Source organism: Phragmites australis, chromosome 5 (genome assembly GCF_958298935.1).
Source record: "Phragmites australis chromosome 5, lpPhrAust1.1, whole genome shotgun sequence".
In the NCBI taxonomy this organism is placed as follows: domain Eukaryota; kingdom Viridiplantae; phylum Streptophyta; class Magnoliopsida; order Poales; family Poaceae; genus Phragmites; species Phragmites australis.
Window position 1 is genome coordinate 40227201 of NC_084925.1, and position 25375 is coordinate 40252575.

Below are 25375 nucleotides of genomic sequence, written 5' to 3' on the forward strand. Positions count from 1 at the left end.
AGTGGAGCACTACACCGCCACAAATCAACGCACGCCACCACCAAATCCCATGCCACAGAGCACAAATCCGCGGGGGCCAAGCCACGAACGGCTTGAGGGAAGGTCGCTGGTGTCTCCTTCAACCCGTCCTCACACGAATCCAGGATTCCCCGACCGAATCGAGCTCACTGACCGCCTTCTTTCCTTAGTCTGGCCACCACCTCGTCAAGCCACATCGCTGATCTACTTTGCCGCACCTCCTATACCCGAGCTGAGCTCACGCTGAGATTCCCCTCTTCCCACGCATGCCGTAGCACACATTGCCTCGACCTTGGCCCGTCGTCGGCGTAGCTCATCACAGGAGCCGAGTACCTCCCCATGTGGGCACTCGCGGCCGGCCACGCCCTGACCGAGCCAACTGGCCGTTGATGTCATACCTAGTTTATCAAAAGAACAACCAGGTGCATTCCACATATATGATATGATCAGTTTCATCATACATACAGTGATATTATTAGTGACATATAGTTCTATATCGAACAGAATAATTTTATTAAAATAAATATCAGAGTTTTTAAACAGTAGCGGAAGAACAAGAGGGAACTCCAATGAAAGCTTCAGGGCACACCACATGCAATCGACTGGGGGCAACGCGACCTATGATGCTCTGTCTTCATTATAGCCTTCAACTTCCTTGATCTTCTTGTAGTCTTCTCCAACTAAGCAACATTTATTATTGAAAATAACCAGTGTGAGTACATAATATACTCTGTAAGTGTGGGAAAGCATGACATGTGGCTTAATTCAAGAAAAGATTAGGCACTGTTTTACTGCACTAAGCAACCTTAACCTATAATTTCAAGAATTAGGCATCCTATTTACTAAGTGTGAAGACACAACTTAAACAAGACATATTCCATATCCAGCTACCATATCCGGCTCAAACTCACGACAACCAAACTCACGAGATATTCCATATCTGGCTACCAAAATTCACCATGTAATCCCATTACTTGGCAACCTAACCATTCATACCAAAACCCTGATCCCAACTAATCAACAAGAGGTCCAAGCCTCTCTTGACCGTGAGCACGGCTGATCGATCAGTTTTATACTCTGTAGAGTTTGCACACTTTACCCACGAGTCATGATTTCATCACCCGTATTACCACATGACAGTCTCCATGTTACTGTGTCGGCTAAGCACTTGCACACTTTCGAGGTGTGCGCCAAGAGATCACTACAAGCCCTTTACGAAGCTCCCACCGACCTGCAAGCACACACTGAGGTTTCACCGCTAACAGTGATTTCATCACTTCAGAAGCCCCTCTTGTGCCACTCAACCATCCAATGGTGCTCACAGAATTGAAGGCATGGCTAATTAATTGGCTAAGTCGTAACCATATAGGCCTCGTGGTTGCGCTGTTTAGCCGGGTTACATGCTTCAAGAACCGGTCCTTAGGACCTCACACAGGAAAAGACACATTCCCACCGTGTGGCACAACACATGCGCCTTCATGCACCATCCACATACCAACTATCCTATTAGGATCCCTATTCCATATTGCTACGAAAGATTACCATACCCGATTCATGTTGCATAAATATTAGTCAAGTTTAATATCTACCCTAACCAAGACAACAACTAGTATATCTACCTTTTATTTCCCATGACTCAATCAACGACGACAAGGATATTCAGACAATTGCTAGTAAACCCTAATCATGGGATTCTAATTTAGACAAGTATGCATGAAGGATAAAAAACTAGCATATAAATCATAAAATATGTGCAAGATATTCAAGCACACTTGCCTAGCTGCTGCTCAGTTATCTTCGTAAACTCGGTTCTAGCATGTCTCGAAGTCTTGACCTTGTAGCTCATCGAATATCTAGAAACACCATATTATGCCTACAAGATCCACCGACAAAAGAGTAAGCACAAAATAACTAATAAACAATACACCAAACAGAGACAACACATCATAAAAATACTATGGTTGGATAGGACATGATTTTAGAAGAATTTGGGCACAAGAACCGCTCAAATCAGAGTTCAGATGGAGGAGAACATGTTCTCGGAAGATTAAATTAGGGTTGAAGAAAAAGGAGCTAGAATATTCTCTGAAAATATTCTCGACCAATTATTTGTCGAAGGAAAATCCTAACTATGGTGATGACATGATATTGGCAGGAAAAGAATGAAGGGCACGATGCATGCGACGATGATATGGTGATAGCGTATCGGAATTTTAGGGTCTTATCGGATAGGACACAAAAAGGATGTCCGATCAAGATGGTATGTGAGATCTTATTAAGCCCTAATTGACAATTGTAACAGAGTGGAACAAGGCGATGGCCGGCGGTGGGCTCTCGGCGTCGCTAGCGATGGAGGACATGGGCGACAGTGGCAGTCAGCCAGAACAGGCGGCCATATTGCCGTGGACTCGAGGAGGTGCTCGCCTTGGCTGCTACATGCGGAGGTGCACGCACGGCAGAGGGGATCGGGTTTCGTCGGAGGCAGCGATCAAGCGCATTGCCACTGACATCGATGCTGGGCTTCAGTGGCATTTCAGGGAAATAAGGAAAGCACGGCGTATAACGCGAGAAGGAAAGCTCTGTGGTATGGTTGGTAAAGGTAGGGGTGTTTTGAGATAGCGGCAAAACAGCAACGAACGCTGCTAGGTTTGGTGGTGATCGCGAACAGATGCAGCAACAAAGACACTTGTGTTCCTAGAGATAGATTATGAATTCAATGAAAGTACATGACCACAGAGCTTCATATATATCAGGAACACAATGCTAGGGTAGAGGTTTGGATAGAACTTTACCTGAGAAGGAGATCGATTGGTTGGAACTTTGGTGAGATTGTGCAACGACATAGGAAGTTGGGATTACATTCCTGGTGGCGTCTCTGTAGATACTGTTGAGATCTCCTGTGGACATGTAGATGGCTTGATGGAACACATCGTGACATGGTTGGTGTATCCATACTACATCTGGATCGATGGGGAATGCGAACGCGGTGCACGCGCAGAACTCATCCAGACAGGGGCAGCGGCAATGTCGATGTGGATTCTAATGGTGTTGGGGCTCTAATAGCTGATCTCATTGGGGAGGACATGGGGCACATCTAGGGGCACGTTCTGGTCAAAGGGCATGGTGATCCGACCTCCGATCGATCAGGGAACGCTGATGCCATCAGCGACGGCGTAGCTGTCCAAGACGGCGATGACCATAGTGACGCAGATCGGGCTTTGGCCGGGCTAGGGTTCGGTTAAGGATCACAAATGGCTTTCATATAGGGGAAAAGAGGAGGGGAAGGGACTGATACGAGTCCTCACCTTGCTGCAACGATTGGTGAAGAAAAATTCCTGGAGACTCTGGAATTTAGGCTCACGTTCCCATAGCACCGATGAAGATATGGTCGAGCCCTTCAGAGATCCTGATGTTCCCTCGACGTTCTACAAGGTGATGTGGGTGGCTTTGCTGGATATTCTCTGGATCATTGGGAACGCCGATGGATTCTTCGGTTCGAGCCCTGGACACGGCCAGACACATAGCAGCGCGGACGGCGACGTAGATCCCGGCGTCATCTGTCCTCCTCTGACCAAAAGGTTTTGGGACATGGTGAGGGACGATCTGGGGCACATCTTGGTGAAAGATCAAGGTTTTTGCCTGGATGAATCGCCAGGAACGCGGATGCCAACTGGTGGCGATGTGGCTGTTCGGGACGACGAACGGTGCCCGGCAGGTCAGGGGCGGCGACTAGGGTTTGTGGACGTGGGAAAGGGTCAAAGTAAAGTGTGCTGGTTCCTTTTTATGGGCCTAGCGACGGCTGGCCATAAGGTGGGAAGAGGAAATGGCCAGGGATGGAAGATGAAATGGTCGGGTGGAAGATGAAATAGAGAGCTCAGGTTTGATGATGATATCTTCACTGTCCGTACTCCAAATTGGACGTTTTTAGACTCTATATTGAATTACTCGAAAAGATCTACAAATTTGGTATTCATTGGAATTTCTGAAAACACCATCTTGATTTCCAAAAATGCGTCACATGATAAACTGTTTTGAACTCAGACCAATCTGTGCAGCACTGATTTCGGGTGCCATAACTCCTAGCTCCATTATCCGAATGGGGACTTCCATAGGCGCAAATCAAAGCCCTCGATGAGATAACTTTAGTATTGTCAAGATTTGCATTTGAGGCCGTTTTGAACTCCGAAACTACGTGAAGAAGAGACTAGCGACAAGGAGTAACGACAGCCAGCTTCAACTGCCATTATAGCCATTAAAGCGGCAGTTTCCATTCTGAATTGCTGGAAATTGAAAGAGGATAAATGGATGTCAATACGTTTTGATTGTGCATTTACTCGAGCTTAGTTAGCTGGCCATGGCTACCAAGTGAAGGGACGACGTAGATTGGAGGTGGATGGAAACGATCACGTACATACACATGCAAGCAAGCTAATTTGGGCTAACTTTAGCACACATGTGGTCCGTCCTGCTAGCAATCCAACGTGATACAAGGTTGATGGCATGTTGCTGGTCTGGAGCCACATGCTAGAGAGAAAAATATTAAGGAAAGATAGTGCATGTTGGGTTGGATGTAAAAGGACGTGAGATGAGATTATTCATGGAGAATTTTTGGATGATATGGGAAAAATGGAACAAGAATTTATCCAACCTTGAAATTTCTTAACCTATTCTAATATTTTATAAATACATTTTCATCATATAAAACAAATTCTTTTTAAACTCTAAAATAAATTTACAAAAGCTTTAAAATTTTAGAAAAAAATATATTATTTTATTGTTTTAAAATGCTCACAACCCAAAATCGGAATTTTGGAGTGTGACAGTTGAGCCCTCAAACGGGATCCCCATTTCATGCCCGACCTTCCGCTGCCACGACTGAGTTGAAGTGCGGCAGAAACCGCCGATGATAGTGACACTAGCGAGCTCTCCAGCGAGTCAGACTGAGATGAGAAGAGAGAGGATCAGAGAGAGAGAGGAGCGGTGAAAGAGACGATCCAATAAGTAAAATCGCCGTCCACATAAGCAAAATCGGTTTCCTAAATAGCTAAGGGTGTAAAGTGAGCTAGATTTATGGTTACAGGGATTAAACAAACGATTTTGCATAGTTCAGGGTAATAATTTGAACTTTTTCCCTCTTTTAATCCTTTGCTAACGTCACCATTGCGCAATAAACATGCTTTTCTCTAGGAAAATAATTCCTAAAAATCCAAAAATTTGAAAATTGGGTTTCTTTAATTAGAAAATTTCTAAAAATTCTTTAATAAATTAGAAAAAAGGTTTTTAAATTATTTCCTAGGTAAAATAAATAAAATAAACTATTTTTCATTCTTTTAATTCATTAAATATACTTTATTTTACTAAAAATAAATGTTTTAATTATGAAAATGATTTAAAAAACTATAATAATTATTTAATGTTTAAGTAACGTTTCTTTAATGTTTTTAATTGAGGAACAATTGTAAATAATTATGAAAAGGGGTTTTTTCTTTAGTAATATAAATATGAATAATATATTTTAATGTTTCTTTAATTCCTAAAAATCCTTTTTAATTCCTAAAATTGCCAAAAAATCTAAAAAATTACTAGAAAATACCAGAAGCCTCTAGAAAAACCTAGGAAAATTTCTTCGCCTTTATTTCACCCTTCCAAAACTATATCTCAACTGACGCAACTCCGATCTAATTGTTTCTTTCGCCAATAATCACCAAAAATCATAAAAATAATAAATCGAGTTGTTTTGAATGTTTTTGGTTCTTTTCTTGTTGTTGGTGTTTATTTGCCTTGTTTTGTTTTGCAATTAGATGTTGACATCCTGGAGGAAGAATTTGCATGTTTCATGACCAAGAGTTCGAAGACCCTGCTGAGCACTAAGGTGAAGGCAAGTTGTGCATTTTGATCCTAAGTTTCTAAATATTTTCATTTTATAATGTTGCATGCTATAGTTGTCGATGGGAAACCTAAGTTAGGATGTACTTTAGTTTTCTCATATCTACCTATCGCCTCGGTTTGGTGGGATCAAGGGTAGTACTTCTTAGCCATGCTTGGGAAAATACTTGGTTTAATAACTTGATAATGATTTTACACAACTAGATAAAATTGTGTTTTTAGCAACATGGATTAGGGAATTGAGCAAGAGGTTGAATGTTTACCTAGTCCTTAAGTGTGGTTTTGGTAATTCATGATAATACCTATGGATTAACAATTGTGTTGAGAATTATTAGTAGGTTGTTCCATACGTGATGCATTGAGGATTGAGTATGGATTCATTGTGGAATGTCATGCGATCAAGAGAGATGCATCAAATTGTGGAATGTCATGCGATCAAGAGAGATGCATCAAACTCTAGGTGATGCTCGGATAAGTGATGATAATACCTATGAACTAACAATTATATTGAGAATTGTTAGTAGGTTGTTCTATAGGAGATGCATAAGTGATAAAACATGGATTCGTTGAAGAATGTCATGAGATCAAAGAAATGCATCGATATTATTAAGCTCTAGGTGATCCTCATGAGATGAAAGAGAAGCTCAAGAAGATTGACGATAAGTGCGAAGGCCAAGTTACTTGTGAAGATTAAGTGACTTAAGGTATAAAATTGTCAATTAGGTTTTATTGACTAACCCATGTGGTTTGTGCTTGAGAGTGATTTAGGAGTAGGTTCCATAATAAGGCATGAGTTGAATTGAGATATTCAATATAACAAGTTAGAAGAGCAAGATCAAGACAAGCTTAGTGGATAACTTATATGCTTGATGCTTGCAGTTTATACCTTGGTTGTGAACCAAATAAAGATGACGTAAAAAAGTGAAGTCCCTTATGCTTGGTGCGTGAGAAGCTATCAAGAGACATTAAGCTTCCAAAGATCAAGTGAAGATCAAGATGAAAGTGAGAATGATCATCACTAACAAGAGAAGAGGAGTTGATGACGAGCCTTGAGGAGCTATGAGAAGCGTCGGGGCTTGGATGACGTGTTCGTCAAGTCCAATGGGATTGATCAAGGCAAAGGTATAACTAGAATATGTTTTCTAGTTTTGCCGGTCTCAAGAAGTTTGGTGGGAGATCGGGTTATAGGATTGATAGCCGTACTATTAAGAGGGACTACTGAAAGCCTTGCTCGATCATTGTGTCGAATGCTTAAATCATGTGCTTAGTGCGGGATGGATTTGTGTTGAGAGTTCATTTTATGAGTTCGGGGTATCTAAAAGGTGTTTTAGATTTAACCCTTTGTTGTTGTTGGTCTTAGTGACAAAAAGTAGTTGTGGATAAGCCTTAGTGGTGTTTGGCACGCTCCATGTGATACCTAGTTTAATCTTGGTGGATTAGGCTTTGTACAATGGGTGGAAGTGTCCGAATTGGTTTTCAGAGTGTTCCTAATTTTGATCTAATGTGGTTGAGATCATAAATTCAGTAAGGGTGTGTAGATCCTTAAATAAGCTTTCTGTATAGTCCGAGATCACCAAAATTAGACATCGGGGGTCAAAAGTTGTTGCTATTTTTTCTAAGTGTCAGTTGTATGAGGTATGTGGAGCTTAGATTGCTTACATGTGTCGCATTAGTTGTATATGTTTGAGCACTCGACGTTGATCATGCGTGAGTTCGAGAGTGTAGAGAAAATGACCCTATTAGACCATGATTGTGATTTTGATGATTAATGATAACCTAGTCCTTGGGACTAAAATGTTTTTTAAAAATATATGTTAGTAGGTCTTATGGATGCAATACATTAAGAAGTCACCGTAGCCGGTACAAAGTTTAATTGAATTGGAGAAGTCCAAAGAGAATTGACCTCACCGGATAGTCCGGTGCAGAAAAGTTTGCACTCACCGGAGCTTTGTGTTCAGAGACTGTTAGCCTCACCAGAAAGTCTAGTGCTCTGTGTGTTGAACTCACTGGAGTATTTCTAACAAAGGTGAGAAGGTTGAGGATCTTACCAGATAGTCCAGTGATCTGCATTGGATAGCACCAGAGTATTTCTTGTAGAGAAGAATGCAAGTGCAAAGACTAAAGATCAACCCATCAAAAGGTCCAGTGCTTGGTTTATGCTCATCGGATTATAGCACCGAAATATTTCTTGTAGAGGCGACTGCAAATGTTAAAGAATAAAGAACAACCCACCGGAAGGTCCGGTGCTCTGAAGATCAATGCACCAGAGCATTTTACACAGAGAAGAAGTGGCACGGTCTGGCTCACGATAACTATTGCAAGGTCTGATGATGGATTTGAAGTCACATCAGAATGCCCGGTGTTCATAGAGGCAGTGAGTGAAGTTTCAACGGCTAATTTTTGAGTTTGTACTCACCGGATGATCGGGTGTTAGTACTACTGTTCTTACCGGATCATCCGGTGTTAACAACTTTTTTTAGCCATTGAGTAAATGGCTAGTTGGCGGGTTTGAAGCTATAAATACCCCTTCACTCTGTCATTTGATGGTGTGGCATACTGTTGGAGTCTAGAGTAAGCTCATACACACTTGAGAAGACATCCAAGCCACCAAAGTGCTTAAAGTGATTATCCAAGAAAATTAAGCACAAGATTAGATAGTGTTTAATGCTTATAGGTCTAGAGTGAGTTGTAACATACGATGAACAATTCGGAACATCTGATGAACAGTACCAACATCCGATAACCAATGAATAGTATCGAAACATCAGATAAATAGTATCAGAACATCCAATAAATAGTATCAGAACATCCGATCAGTAGGCTTGGACCTTCCGATTAGAGTTTATTGCATATCTTGCTAGATTTGAATAATCTTTGTCACCCTAAGGTTGAAACTTTCGCATTTGTTTAGGGTGATTATGGACTAATTGAGCTTAAAATATTTAGGTTTTTAACTTATGAAAAATCCGTTAGTTTATTTCCATTGTAAGTTTAGGCCAACTATTGAAAAAGGGGGCAAAGTTTTCAAAAACATCTATTCACCACCCTCTATGCGACATCATTATCCTTTTAGAGGTTGGGTTGAATGGCAAGGGAAGGTGGATAGTAGTCTTGCTCAATTCAATTAAGAACTGGTTCATGGTGCGGTCAGATCGAGCTTTACAAAATAACCACAAGCTTGATATGGGACAAGTCTGACCAATTAATTAGTCTCTTCCAACATAGTGTAGACCAGGTGGTGGAACGGGGAATTGATGATATTTTCTTGGAACCGTAAGGCGCAAGAGGAGATTTTCGTTGTTGACGATATTTGTGTCACGCGACAGTAAAACTTTAGCAGGTAGACACTTGTTGGGAGAAACTGAGAATCCTAGCCGCACACCTTAAAAGTGTTTAAGTGTTGGCCGATACGGGCGTAATGGATGATCATGTCTTTCGGTATAATGTGCAACATCTACCCAATGTAAAACAAATATATCAACTGTGCTCGCGGTCATGAGTGACGAGGAATGTCGTACATGATTAGAATACAATATTTTTGGATAACCATGGAATGGTGGGTCATTTATGGTTGTGGAAACCATACCTGAGGTGGTTAATTTCGGTTGAGGCCAAAAGGGTCAACTTTTGAGAGTATTTACTTTCGCTTTATTTAAATATTTTTACTAAATTCTAATTTTATGCAAATAAGCCCATGTAGACTATATTATTATGATTGTCTTCGTATCATTATTTTACCATAACTTACAAAGTACAAGACGCACTCATACTTGTTATAACCATACTGTTCAGTTGGAAAAGTTTCTGAAGATGACTCTGAGGATGGAGAAATCTAAGATGATGCTATAGATCAACTGCCTATAGGAGTTGTGGATGAGAAGATTACGCTAGCTGTAGTGTTTATTTGCTTTTTGACATTCGGAAGTCCTCTATATAAGAATGATTTTTTCGTTAAGTTAATAATATTGTATTATGCTGTTATTTGTGAAGTCTTTATATATTAAAATTGATATCTGATTTAATATACGGTAAAAATATTGGTCTGATCTTAGACCGGTCTCAACATGGGAGCATCAGAATTTGCGGATGCTTCTAGTTCTCTAGTACCGTTTGGTTCAGTCTGAAATTACTTTGTTTTTCCTGCAGGATAGCAAAAGAGCAATTTAATAGCCTATCAACTGTATCATAACAATTCAGCGCCAACTCAGACTTGTGCAAGTTGGTTTAAATTAGTCTACTTGAGCAACCATCGAATACCAACAAACAAGCCCCTCAAGTTTATCAGGAAGATTGATTGCATCAAGAACTGGTGTAGTCCTATTTAGCAGGCAAGAACAGTTTGCTTGTCAGACATATCCCCCCCCCCCCCCTCCCTTTTGAGGCAACACCGTTTGGTTAATATAATATCAGGAAACATGTCTACGGACTTCCCAGAATAGGTGACTGGATTTACCATTCAACGCAATCATTAACATCTTGGTCTAAGAGTACGCAGGAGGATTGTATAGCTTTACATCAAGAAGAATGAACGATAATTGTTCAGATACAGCAGCAACAATGTGTGTTTTGAATGTGACATCTCACAATACTAAAAGATGGACTGCCTATTGAATAACCTAAGTAAAATGAACAAAGCATGCACATTCAATCTCTCTTTTTTAAAATAAAATAAAACAGCTTTCCTTGTGAACACATCACTAGTTGTCTCTTACAAACTTATGCTGAGTAGTCATATTTTAGCAGATGACTGCTAATAAAATGATCAGCTACCATTGTATGCTTATATCATTTGCTGTCATGCACCCAATATCAACTTGTAGTAGGAACTGAATTTCGCACGACACACCCCAGCTTGCAGCTTCAATTTTTCTTACTAGAATAACAAGCATCTTCCCTTGTGAAGACAATACTATATATCTGCATTTTTAACCTAATATTCTAATAAGCAACATTCTATATATTCAGGTAGGTTCAGCTGATTTTGCTTAGTGCTGGATGAGACCAATTGATGAAAAGCTTCACCATGAGTCCAACTTAAGTTTCCTGGAAATTTTGCTATGAACTTATTAACTAGGAGAATCACTTGAGCAAGTAGAAAAATTAATTAAGTAGTTTCTGTAACGATGAGATACTTACATGACAAGTAGCTCAGTAGACTCCTAGTTGAGCAAGTGTTTCAGTCATATAGTACTTTTGGCATCTAATAATTGAAGTAAAATTTTCAGCAACCTCGTCACCACAAAGTCATTTTATTGCAAGCAAAATCACATCAATAATAACAGACGGTTATTTTTCGAGAAAGGTGTTTTCTGAAACAAATTAACCGGGGAAGTTTAAGATAGCAAAACATGGAAGATGCACATGATTTTCTTTTTGCCTTTTCTTTAGAGAGATAAATGTAAACGAATTGAAATGTGTAGTTGTGCAAATACTTGTCACCAGAATGCTCCTTTAGATTGGCTGATGGGGCGTGTGACAAGCTAAGTACAAGAGAAAAACAACATAGCACATGTAATGGATGTTCCTGTTGATACAACAGAGTGGGCCTGTGAGGAGCAAATATGAAAATGTACATTTGGGGATTGTGATAGGATGCTTATCCGTTTTAGCTGACAAGAGTTGAGGCCAACAAGTAAACTTACTTAAAGAATACTTCCTCTGATTCTAAATGAAAGTCCATTAATTAGGACATTGACACGACCTTCAATAGAACATTTTAACTAATAATATTTATAAAATATATTATTTTAAATAGAAAGAGTTATATATTATGAAAGTATTTTTCATAATAAATCTAGTAACATCAACTTTATACTACCGATCTATATGATTTTTTAGAGTTATTGATGGTCAAAGCTATTTTTTTAAACTTAGAATAAATCTAAATAAACTTATATTTAGGACTAGATATAGTGAAGTGGAATATACAAGAGAAATGGACAAGCTTCTGCATTCAACATTCAAAGTCACCGGGGAAACGTTGACGCCACTTTGATGTAAGAGCTGCAAGCGTAAGCAAGTTGTGTCACGATTGTACCGTGAAAAGTCGGTATTCATATCTTAGATGGCCCAAATACATTTTAGCGGGTGGTTACCTAATGTCTCAGTTAATAGAAAAGGTAGCCATCGTCGACTCCTATCAAAATAGCAAATAGCCAATTTGCACCGTACGTCACCTAATGTTTTATAAGAGACGCAACAAATGATCGAGCAGTTGGGTCCAATAACCAATAGAAAGCCTATGCAGATTTTATAGAAGCTTATGTCAATTTGTAGTTAAATGCGTCCAAAAGGCTGAAGTAATCAATCCGCAAAGCGACAGTAGATGTTGGAGACCAACCTCAAACGCAGAGTTTAGATAAGCGCCACTCTCGTACTACACAATGAATCCATATTTATATGAATTGATACTGGATTGACGTTCGGTAACCTAGGCAAAAATCTAAAAATAGATAATATATATCATCATATTTGTCAAAATAAATAATATATTGATGTATTTATAAATTTAATATGTATATTCGGTATCTTATTTACCAAAAATCTGATTTTGATACGTGAGGCATCGAAAAATAGTGGACTTGACAATTTTTGACACCGAATATGACATCTTACAGTTTGTTTTTGGTATTTGAGGTGCAAAAGTGCTGAATAAGGGTGGCAGCGATGGGTCCTAAGGAAGAAAGCTAGAAGAAAGCGATGGGTCGTAAAGAAGAAAGCCGTGTTGTAATTTGTACTGTCTGTTTATATTTTTATTTAATTTTTGATTTTATTTGGGATTACAAAAGTAGTATAAAAATTCTAAATATTTTTATGAGCAAACTAGAGTTCACTATAAACTCGTTTTAATTAGTTTGATAAAAAAAAGCCTGAGTCAATATTTAATTAAAATTCTCTAAATAGGCCTACTTTTATAAATTGTAGAAATTTTTAATACTCAAATAAATTCCCAAAAATCTAGAAAAATTTACTAATATTCTTCTCATGTGATGTACTATTTTATAAAAAAAATTCAAACACTAGGTTAACTGGTGAAAAAGTAAGTTTCTTTGTAATGCTTCATTTATATGCATTTTTTCGTTTCATGTGATATTCCCTTTTTAATTCAACTTGAATAAAAATAAAAAGTTTAGGTCATCAGTCATGCCGTGGTGCAAAAGGGATCGCTGCTACATCCTGATGACATTATACTCTTGTTGCCTGTTGGAAGATTGTCATCAAGGGACAAGATTAGCCTTGCGTTTTATTGGAAGATCCTTCTCATAGTCCTTGTTCTTATGCATTCCTGTCTGGTCTCTTCAGGACTTTGGAGTCCTTCTAATCTACATGCTGAGTGTGCATGCCACGCCACCTCTCCAGAGATGTTATACTTCGCTTCCTAGGCTCGTTAGCCTGGGTTTGCACGCCGCCTATAGCCCCGCGCCCACCCTCTAGGCTAGGGCTATCAAGGAGCTGAGCTCGAGCAAGCTTACCATGTTTTGTTCGAGCTCGATAAAATATTGAGTGGACTTCGAGCAAGCCTACAATGATGGCTAAACTTAGGGATGGACTCGAGTCAACCTCGAGTAGGCTTGAGTTTGACTCGTCTAAGCTCAATAATGGAAGAAATTAAACCTCAAGTAGGTCTTATTGTCTTAGTTTGTTATTGTGGCATGGTCACTGTCGGTGTATCAGGAACCGAGAGTCCCCGAATCCCGAGGTCAGGCCAGCCGTCCTCCACATGGCGCCATCCCGCGGGGTCTCTCCTGCAAGATGAGAAAAGATCAAGTCCCGGGAGAAGGCGCTCGGGGCCACAGTCAGTGGCCCCCGAGTAGCTCAGTTCCCCGATGATCCACAAAATCTAAGTACCGGGAAGAAAGTGCTCGGGAAGGTGTACGGTCACCCCCGAGCACCCTAGTCCCCCGACGACCAGGAGAGCTAAATTCCGGGAGAGAGTACTCGGGGCTGCATGCAGCAGTCCCCGAGCACTCGGTTCCCCGAGGGTTCGTGCAAGTGTGCCCGGGAGAGAGTGCTCGGGGAGGTGAACAATACCCCCGAGCACTCGGTTCCCCGAGGGCAAAAAAGGGCGTTCTCGGGAGAGAGTGCTCGGGGAGGTGAACAGTACCCCCGAGCACCCGATCCCCCGAGGACAAGGAAAGGCATTCTCGGGAGAGAGTGCTCGGGGAGGTGAACAGTATCCCTGAGCACTCGGTACCCCGACGACCCAGAAAGGCTCCCGAGGGGCCCACCGATGAGGTGTCAACCAGTCAAAGGCCCGAGGCCGTATTTAATGAGCGTGCATGGCCTGTCACCTCCAACTGCTCCCGCCGCGTTCAGCGTCAGTTCCTGCCACGTTCTGGCAGAGAGACGTGGGGTTATTAATTGCACGGGTCCCGTCCCGTGCCATCCGGCCTGTCTCAGATAACGTCGTAAGGATCAAGGCGTTCCGTCTGCCGCGCTGCTGTGGCAGGGGAACAAGACAGGACGGGCACGCCGAGCTGCTCTGCGGCTGCCCGGTGGGCCCTCTCCAAGGCGCCCGTTGCCAGGGCATTTATTGTGACGGATGACCAGGCGTGCGACGTATTTTCCACCCCGGTCACTTCGCCTAGAGGAAATGATGACGCCCTTTCCATTTATGGTGTCTCGGAACTCGTGCCCCCCTTCCTTTCGGGGCACGTTGCTGCCAGCGGGTACTTAAAGCAGCCGGCGGCATAGAAGCAATGACGGAGAACAAGAGAGGGGATAGCTGAAGAAGACGGTTAAGAGGCAACGAATAGACAAGAACACAGCGCAAGAGAAACACTGTAAGGAAGGCTGAGCCCAGTCCCAGCCGAAAAACAAGGAGCTCCAGGCTCTTAGATAGATCAAGATTCTTGTAACCAGTAACATTCTTGAGGGACTTCCTCAGGACAGTTATAGTATCCATATAGGAGTAGGGTATTACACCCCCGTGCGGCCCGAACCTGTCTAAATTCCGGTGCATTTACTTCTTCTTGTATTAGGTCAACACCCCCACCACCGGCCGTTGTATTCATTCCCATTTATTTCTCCGACGAACGTATTCAGGATCATCCCCCGGCCGAATCTCTAAAAAGGGGTCTCTCGGGATCCCTGCGACTGGAGTTAATCCTCCGATAGTCACCTAGGTAGGCTTAAAGATGATCCCTCTTATACGGTCCTTGCTACGTTTCTTTGAGAATTAGAGATATATAAGAAAAGTTAAGACTATATAGATTTGGTAGAGTGACAAACTCAAATAAAAATTACAATACTCATTAACTCGAGTCTTATCGAGACTTAACCCAGGCTTGAGTTTGGCTCGTTTTGAGATCAAATCAAGTTTAGAACGAGTTGAACTCGAGTAGTTCGCCAACTTCAAACTTTTTTGACAGCCCTCTCTAGGCTATCCTCGCCGCCCCTCCACCGCCTCCAACACCGATGAGCCCCTCTAGCGAGTCTCTACATCCACCTCCCTTTCTTCCTTGCCTCTAGCAACCTTTTTATCGGTGATATACCCTAAAGACAATCATAGAGATGATTGTATCATATTTATATTTATGTACTTTTAAATAATATGCTATTCTATTTTTAATAAAATATCATCATTTACATTAATAAACAAGTATATGACTTTATTTAAATACCAATACAACTCGTAGATGCACACATACTGACACCACCACACACATGCACTCACACAGTGCCTACTTAAGACCGGAAATGCGGAGCATGAAGTTTGACGAAGTCGCTGTCGACGGATATGTCGCCTATTATTGAAACAAAATTCTAATTTAGTGAGACACACAAGGAGTAAATATGGGGTTTGATCCTTGGTGGGTAATAATACAACCACCTCTATTAACTAGGCTTGGTTCTCAAGTCTATGACTTGTTTGTAAAACTCTTTTGTCTATATTATGATATTACTCTAAATGATCTTTGATCTAATATCATAATAATGATTAATAGATCGGCATATGTATTGAGTGATGATTATATTTTATGGATCATAGATATAGAGATATCAAATAAATAATGTTAACACATGTTAGAGAATATTATGTTAGGTTGACTCACCTCGAGACACTGCTAGATTATTATGCGATGTGCCATGAGTTGCACTCTCGAATGGTATAATTACATGTTCTTAAACCTGAGATCATCATGATCCCCATAATATAGAGTAGCACACTTAAGGTAGTTTTCATGTATACTTGGAAACATGTTGTAGGGTGTGAGAAATTAAAATAAAATTTAGTCTTCTCAATAACAGGAGATATATTTTTGGGTCCTTCGATGTAGTTGATTTTAAAAGTGCACGACTATACTAATATGATTAAAGATTTAATCATGAATTGAGTAATCCACTCTACGATCAAGTGAATGGTTGAGCTATCATGATGATAGCACATATCTTGCCTTAATCTTGATTGATGTCGTGAGGCAAAAGCATCAGTGAAATCTGTAATGTGTATACTAATGTTCAACTAATATGATCTTTATATAGTCAAGAGTTAATATGTCTTGATAGGAACAACTATTGACTTATGGTTCGAAAAGTTATTGTTTATGTATGTTTAATGGGTTGCATATTTAACGAGTTGGAACAACTTGTATGGATTAGATCAATTAGTGGATTTAACTAGATAATGATCGACGAGGGATTAGAGTCCTAACACTACCACTAAATAGACTTTTGGTGACTGTCCCGCCCAGTCACCAGATGCCTGAGGCCATCACGAAACTCTTTGGTGACAAAAACACGTCACCAAAAAGGAATAATTTAGTGACAGCACAACCGTCACCAAATGTGGCCGGTCCCTTAACACCCATCAGTGCACATTTTGTGACAGGCAACCAAGTCAGACCACACCAATAGTTGGACGGAATGCCGTCAGTCTCCGTTATGTTTATTTTTTGACAACCACATGTTAGCCGTTAGGAATTAATTTTCATGACGATTTGGCCGTCACCAAAAATTGTTTCCAGCATTCGCTCAGAGAATACATTTCTTGAGTGTGTTAACCGTCACCAAAATTCGGTCCATGCATATACAGCCCGTGCTGTTCAGTAAGAGATAATAAATCAGTAGTTATCGATACATCGCAGTTGATTCATAGAACAAAATTGATTCATCCATATTACACCACCACTTTATAATTCTCAACATCCAGAAATATAACCAAGTCATCTCAACACAGATATGAATGACCACAACATTTAGAACAAGTCTTCGACTCCAAAAAGCTGGTATAGCCAGATTAACGAAGCCCTAATGCGACTTATAATATTCCTGACCACCTCTGTTTCTTCTTCTCATCTAGCTCCGATGATCCCTGTCGTCTCGCCGCCACTACCGGGCTCGCCTGCTTCCCTGTGATATACTGAAAGAAGAGAGAATCCAAACCTAAACCTCGTCTTCCGCTGTCGCCGTGGTTGGAGGAGACGAGACAACCGCTGTGGCGCACTCGGTCGGTGGATTCGTGAACTGAGGGTCTGTTTGATAGAGCTCTCAGAGCAGTTTTTCGGCTGGAATCAGAGGGAGATCTGTCAAACAACAGCTTTTAGCTTTTAGCTTTCTGAGTGTAATCTGTGAGAGTGATCCTCTGAAATAAACTAGAAACTGGAGAGCTAAAAACAGCTTCCCTTGATTCACTTCTCGCACAGAATCACTTTCTCTGTATAGTTTATTCTAGAGAATCACTTTCAGCTACAGAATCACTTCCACAGATAATCATTTTTCACAGAGAATTTAAGGTCTGTTGGGCAGAGCTTCCAGAGCAGCTTCCTGGCTGGAATCAGGAGGAACTCTACCAAATAGCAGTTTTCAGCTTTTAGCTTTCTAAGTGAAATCCGTGGAAGTGATTATCTGAAATGAACTAGAAACTGAGTAGCTGAAAAAAACAGTTTTCACTGATTCACTTTCCGCACAGAATCATTTTCTCCGTATAGTTTATTCTACATAATCACTTTCAGTCATAGAATCACGTTTATCAGAGAATCAATCTCCACGAAAAATTTAAATAAAAAAACTCTATCAAACAAATCATAAATCAGAAAGAGCTGTAACAAACCCCTGAAGCCGCAACCCCAAGCTAACGCCGTGCGGAACGAACAAGTCCGTTGTGCCGTCGGTGATGCAGGTTGAACTCGCACAGCAAGCACTGACTCCGCCTTCCGGCCCAACTCTGCAGTGCAATAGGCCTTATTCGAGAGTTTGGGCTTCTATAGCCTAAAATGATTTTTGGGCCCTCAGTTTATTGTGCGTTTGACTAACTGGCCAGGGCAACGTTCAAAGGACTCGCAGTGGAACTGTTGCCCTGTCGCTACTGTCATGGGCCAAAAATGTTGCTGGACTCGGGGTGGTAAAGAATCCGACGATATGGTCAGAATTTTTTCGGTCTTTCGTTTATTCGCTGTGGTCTCGTGGAGTATGTGTGGGCTCTTAATATGCGGATCTGCCCAATCGCATTGTGCAACTGGTTAATTCAGTCATTCTGGGCTCCAAGGGCTACTAGTGTATTCGGCATTTGGCATTTCGGCTGGAACCATGAAGTCATGACCTTCCTACTTCCTAGCATCGAGCGCCGTATGAATGGTCCAAGTCTGACACGTCGCGGCTCAGCGCTGCAGATGGCCACTGTGCCTGCTGCAGCACGTTTTTTTTTTCCTTACTGCAGCACGTTGTTGTGCATGGTTGCCGTAGCTTCTCATATTTCAATACATAAAAATTTCACCGTTTGTCCGTTTAGCCAACTATTGTTAGCTTCGAGTGATTAACAAACTACCAGCCGCTCACAGATATCCCAAAACAAATCAGTCAACTGTTGAACCAAATTCCTAAACCACCCGTCTTTGTTAATCACACCCCATGCCCGGAGAAACACGTGGTCCTTCGTTTATCATTAAGAATCGTCTAAGTCTAACCCAGCAAGGCAACAACCCACCCGAACGAACGGCAAATGTGGCGCCAACACGTCGCTTCGTTTCTCTCCTTTCTGTCTCCGAGAAGGCGTGTGCGTGCGCGCAGTCGTAGGTGAGCGGCCACCGGGGCACGCGTGGTCGTGCCGAGCCGCGAGATTCCGGCGTAGCGCCTGGGAAGCAGCGCGACCCCGAGGGAGAAATCCCGCGCGTGTCGTAGTTGTCTCGGGCTAAGAAATTCCTGGCGCTCGCCTGCGTGCGTGTGTGGGTCACGCTCCCGCGCCGGGCGCCATGTGTTGCCGCCTCGCCGCACCTAACCCCGCCCCACCCATCGGACAGCTCTGACCACGCGAGCGGCCACGCTGGTGCGGGCGGTGGGCGCCCGTGGCAGTGGTCAGTGTGGCGCTCTTGTGGCCTCCAGATTGTCAGTTTGATTGATGCTGATTTAGCGTGGGATTTGCAACGTGCTTGGAAATTAAATTCTAGAACGGCTGTCAAATGCCAATTAGGGCGATCTCGTGTAGCAGACGTGGCGTTGTTTGGTGTCAAATTCGTTGAGCAGCTATCTTCCGTATCCTAAAAAAAAAAAAAAAAAATTCGTTGAGCAGAATTTATGAGGTCGAGGGCATGCAGGAGCAGCGTCGATCACACCAGAAATATTTGGTTCACTAGTATGGACAAAGACAACCAGCTGGATGTCGCGTATCCGTACACATCACTTCATCAGATACGAACTCCTCGTTCTATTTTATCCAGTTCAACCGGGAGGCATGGGAATCAAATTGTCTGCAATTGTTCCCGAAAATAAAAAATTGTCTGCAACAGGGTGCTGCACGGCAGGTACAAACAAGCGCACTCCTGTTTCTCAGCACAAAAGCACGTCCTCATATACCGTATGCCCAGCAAATTCATGACAAATCCACCATGCTTGGTACTTGTTAATTGTGCTTAACTGGTCAGCCAAATTGAACAAACTCCTGCCAAATCGCTGCTAGCACATTATAGTTACCCATTCAGTATTTGTACTTTACCAATCCAGTACTCCTTGACTACGTGAACGAACAAATTGCAAAACTATTCACTACGTGATGCTGGTACGTGATACGTCGAGTGCTTGCCGGCACGTACAAGCAACTAGAGCAGGTTTCACGCATACATGTCTTCTACTGTCTACTATCTACTAGTGCCCACTGTTCGGTCGATCACCCAACCAATTACGCGGAAGGAGGCGACGGGGCACATTGGCAGAGTGGCAGTGCACGAGCCCGTTTCACATTTTACAGGGCCAGGTCACTGTCCCCGGCTTTTGCTTGTCCGTCGTGCCGTCGCCCCGGCACCCATCGCGTTAGTCCCTTAAGCTAATCCTGTCATGTCCCGGGATGCCCCGTCATTTTCAGTAAAGGCCCGATTCAAACCTACCTTCCTGCCTTGTTCCCTTGCCCCTTGGCCCCGAGCGCTCTCTATATATACCCACCCACTCGCCCCGGCCACTTGACCACCAGCACCACACCAATCGGCCGCACGCACAGCTCACACAAGCCAGGGACACGTACGTTGCCGCGTGCCATACACACGAACGCATCTGCTGCATGCGCGTAGTGCGAGTGAGGCGAGGCAGCGAAACTTGGCAAGGATGAGTTCTTTGCATTGGCAGGAAAGCTACGTGAGGATAGCCAGCCGGCGGTGGCGGCGGGGGACGAGGGGGTTCCGGCTGTGCCCGAGGAACCGGTTCTCCGTGCGGCGGCTGCGGGCCGAGATGCTCACGTTCCTGGGCCTCGTCGGCCGGTACGTGGGCCTGCTCGTGAGGAGGCTGTCGACCAGCAGAGGCAGCGGCGCCGGCAGCAGCAGCAGCAGATGCGCACGGAGCGGCAGCAGAAGAGTTCTCGTCGCGGGGAAGAAGGACGCGGCGGCAGGAAACAAGGCGCCGCCGAGGACGGCGTCGTTCATGCGGTCCAACTCGTTCTACGCGCAGGCCATCGCCGACTGCCTCGAGTTCATCAAGCGCAACTCCGTGCCGGTCGAGGACTACGGCAGCGTTAGCGCCAGGAGGTAGCAGACCTTGAGGCTCCGTTTTGGATTGGAACAAGAACAAAAAAAGTGACAAAATGATGTGTTGTGTGTGTTCACAAATTGAGCCTACATATGTGAACTAGAATTACTGATACATACACGTCCACACGGCTGTAACACGGCGTGTGGAATTCGAGTTGCATATCTTGAATCCCCCTGTGCATATGTTGAATTTTTTTACATGTTCCTTGGTGCACGGTACCACATTTTCCATTTGGCGTACGTGTTAAGAAAAAAAATATCTTGTACGAGTAGACCTTCTTGAAAGTGTTATTTTAGCGAACCACCGTTCAGATCTAACGGGTTTGATTTGAGAAAAAAAGTACGGACAGGAATAATCGATGAATATATCAAACAGGTCTGGCTCAAAGGCGTGTAAAGGAGATACGATCCACGCCGGTGCCATTTATTAATGGGGGCATTTACAAATACCTTCTTGTTTTTTATTTATTTTTTCAATGATGTCATTCGAATACAGTTTTAATAGTATTTTTGTAATTTTTTAATGATAAACTTGTAATAACATCAAAAATAATAGTTTCTTTATAATTATCCCTTTATTAATTTCCTCTTGTCCGATGTGCATTTTTCTTTTGCTGAAAGCAAGTGACGACGAGAGTACGTGAGTTTGACGAAGTTTCTTTTTTTTTTTTGCGCCGAACCAATGGGGCGGTTTCCCACCAATTCCAGAAACAAATAACAAGTCTGGCCTAACAGAGCTTTGCGTCATACCTGTTAGTACTCTATTTTCTTATCGGTTTTCTTGAATAATAAAATGATTAGTAGCGAGCGTTGTGGATAATGCTGGTTTGTCATTGGTCTTAGCTACTACTCTCTATCAGTCACCAAGTACATCATCATTCTCGTTCGCGATTTTGCATGGCTCATTAGGTGCCATTGTATCATTCCAGAAAACGGTAGATGAGAGTGTATCATATATTCCACAGTAAGTGGTGCTAAACGCATGGTAAATATGCAAACTAGTCCACTCCTGATAAAAAGGAGACGCGCATCGGTTGGGCCATGAGTTCAGGGCTTCAGACCCACCGGTAATAGAAAAGCCCATTGCTCAACTCTATAGTGGATTAGCTAGGGGAAATCTACCAATGGACCAGCGGCAGTGGCGGACCTAGCATTTTTAATTTAAATGCATATACCCGTGGTGCTCTTTTCGGTATACACAGCCGCATGTGTCCTGTCTCGCTCATGCCCATACCGCCACTATGCCATGTCTAGCTCGAGCCTGCGTCGCCACCGCCACTGCCTTCGAGGCTTGAGCCTGCGCACACACCCCGCCCTATTACCGTGACCCCGCCTCAATCGCGCCTATGCCACCACAGTCCTGCATCTTAGTAACGTAGTCGTCACATAGTCATACACATGATCTCAGCCTATTAGGAATTGACACACTCACATACGTAGTCATCACTCATGCCTAAAAGACGTCTAGGCCGCTATGCATGGCTACGTGAGCAGCGGGTAGTGAGTTATAGCCGCGTCAATGCCAGTCATGTCGTGATGATATGGGCTTGAGCCATTGTGAATCGCGGTCACTAGGCACACCTACAGAACGTAACACTGGCTAAATGTCCATACGTTATAACAAAAATATAAATATTAAACACGATAATATAAAGCATAAACTTATAGTATGGAGATGTAAATATATCATAGAAACGTATATAATATAAAAACTAACTTATATTTTATATAGTTGACATATAGAAAAAAATTTATATAAAATTTTAAGTGTATATATGTACAAGCTTGTCCTGTAGTAGGCCCGCTGGCCAGGGGTCTCTTTATTCTGGTCCATTTGGACAATACGCTGTATCTGAACCATCGCTGCGAACAAAAAGGAAATCAATCTTTGCTCCATTAGCAAAATAGTCGGCACGGCAGCACAGCATGTTCCTATGCGTGTGTCTGTGTTTCTCATCTGTAACAAAAAGGAAATCAATCTTTGCTCACATAGTATTTTTGATAAACAGTATTTTTTGCAGCGTTTCATAAATTATATATCAGAGCTCCTGTTTCTAACATTAAGGAACAACGTTAGAGGAGTCAGTTCCACCACGGCAGAGGGGTCGCAGATGGCGCGTGTGCTGTCAATGGTCTCGACCGTCGGGGCATGGGCGACACCTCTCCACTGGAGAGACACGCCTCCGACTCCACCCCCGTCGTCGCCGACGCCATCGTCGTCGCTACAGGCGCCGTTGCCCGCCGCCTCCACTTCCCCGGGTCCGACGCATACTGGAACCAGACGGCGCCGCCCCCATCTTCCGGAACAAGCCCATCATGCAGGCCAGGGCGCTCGACAACCCCAAAATCCAGGTCGTACGGGATTCTGAGGTCGTCGAGGCCTACGGCCCCGCGGGCGGCGGCCCATTAGCTGGCGTCAAGGTCAAGAACCTGGTGACTGGTGATGTCTCGGATCTTCAGGTGGCCGACCTCTTCTTCGCCATCGGGCACGAGCCGGCGACCAAGTTCCTTGGAGGGCAGCTCGAACTAGATCCTGATGGATACATGGCAACCAAGCCATGCTCCTCGCACACCAGTGTGAAGGGGGTCTTCGCTGCTGGGGACGTGCAGGACAAGAAGTATCGTCAGGCTATTACTGCCGCTGGATCAGGTATTATTTTACATATGAATATATGATTTTGAGTTAGTAACAATCGACGTTCATACATGTACATCAGGGATCGGTTGCTTCTATTGCTCATGTGAAAACCATGAGTGTTCAATGTTGAGTAGCTTGGGTTTTGGCTATGTGCTGAGAGTAGGATTTTCTAAAGAGAAATCTTAGACCATCTCCAGCAGCTACCTCAAATTTTCATCCTCAAAAACACTATTACAACATCCTCTATCACTATTACAGCGTTCCTTATTTTTTCATCTCCAGCAGCTACCCCATTTCCTATCTTCTACTCCTTTTTTTCTCTCTCTGGACCTGCCTGTCGGCCTCTGTGAACAGTGCTGATACAGTACTGCTACAGTACCCGACGCGGTTGCTACAGTACTGCTACAAAATTTACTGTCTTCTCTATGCTACTTGATATGTTCTTACTTCTTACTATTAAGCATGCGATTGTTAATGCGAAAGAAGCGCAACAAGCAGTCGCGATGGGCGCTGAACCTGCAGCTCCCCGCGGCAGGGCACAATTTTAGTTTTTGGTATTTTTGTGCTAGTACAAACGGTTCTAAACTATGAGCAATCTGTACTATTCCTAGTTCACAGACGGCTCGAAGTTTGGAGCCGCGATGGGCTGACAACTTTATTTACGAGCCATCTGTATAAATATTTTGTACAGATGGATCAAATCTGTCTGCACAAATTTAATTTGTATAGACTCTTTTTCACAAACGGTTCAAAAAAAGTCTCGCACCAAGGTTGCAAACCGTCTGTACATATGTATTATCTATATGTACAAATGTATTTCTTGTTTACTAGTGGCTGAACAAAATAATGAGCTTTTGATGAAAAATCACGAGTCATGTCCAAGTGGTTCAAGTCCACTCCTAGAAGCAAATGCAACTAGATATGTGTCGAGGGTTAGTTCCTGACAATGATTTTAGGGTATGTTGGATAGCGAGTGCATGAACGGTGTTTCAAGAATTGATGTGTGCACGTACGATGGACTCCGGGACACAGAGAGTTATACATGTTTGTCTCCCAGAGGATAATGGCCCTACGTCCTCTGTGTTGTGTTGTGGAGGATCTCAATTGGTTACAGAGGTAGTTCTAGTTGGTTGCCAGACTTGATCTGCCCTTTTTCTACAAACGGGGTCCTCATCCCTTTATATAGTAGGGAGGAAGAGAAATTACATGTGGGTCCAAACAGAAGACTCTGCCATCATTACGGAGGATCATCCTTGACCACTTGCTTGATTGGCCTACTGACAACGTCCCATCCGTCGTGCGACGCCGCGTCGACCTACAAAATTCCCACTCTGTAGCATTTAATGCTACAAGACGAGACAATGCCTCTTTGTGCCATCAATGACTTCATCCACTGGAGGCCGCTTGGGGAAGGAAAACACTTGGGTGGATGTCAATAAATGCGATTGGACAAGTTGTGTCAGATCCGACCCTGCGACCAGTAAGGTCTGTCGCGGGTTTATGTGATGGTGCAGGGAGACTGGTCGCGTATGCCTTGTATTGGTCATGGGAAGCATACACTGATCATGCGACCGAGCAATTTTAGGAAATATATGTCTCTGGCTGTTATATCCCTCACATGACCCATTTTGTTAGGGTACCCCTTTACTCAATACACCGATAGTAGTCTCGAGCTCCTTTGTGACCGTAGCTTGGCCTAGTCACACTAATTGGGCCCCATGCAGACGTAGTCTGCCTAGGGAGTGGTCATTGACGCCGTCAGTCCTCAGAGTGCAACTCTAAACTTCGTGTCACGTGGAGAGGTTTAAATGTCCCAAGAGGAAAAAAAGAGGGTGTCTATCGGTGTATCAGGAACCGGGGGTCCCCGAATCCCGAGGCCAGG

General features: G+C 43.0%; 1 protein-coding gene and 1 pseudogene across 1 annotated transcript; both read left to right on the top strand.

Annotated features, from left to right (window-relative positions):
- The first annotated feature begins 3402 nt into the window (after window positions 1–3402).
- Window positions 3403–21197, top strand: LOC133918061 (uncharacterized). The gene is made up of 2 exons (XM_062361826.1): window positions 3403–3733; window positions 20306–21197. Exons 1-2 carry the CDS (start codon window positions 3403–3405, stop codon window positions 20854–20856), a joined length of 882 nt encoding a protein of 293 aa, XP_062217810.1. The 3' UTR covers window positions 20857–21197.
- Window positions 21198–22905: 1708 nt separating this feature from the next.
- LOC133917682 (thioredoxin reductase NTRB-like) lies at window positions 22906–23674 on the top strand (annotated as a pseudogene).
- Window positions 23675–25375: the final 1701 nt, after the last annotated feature.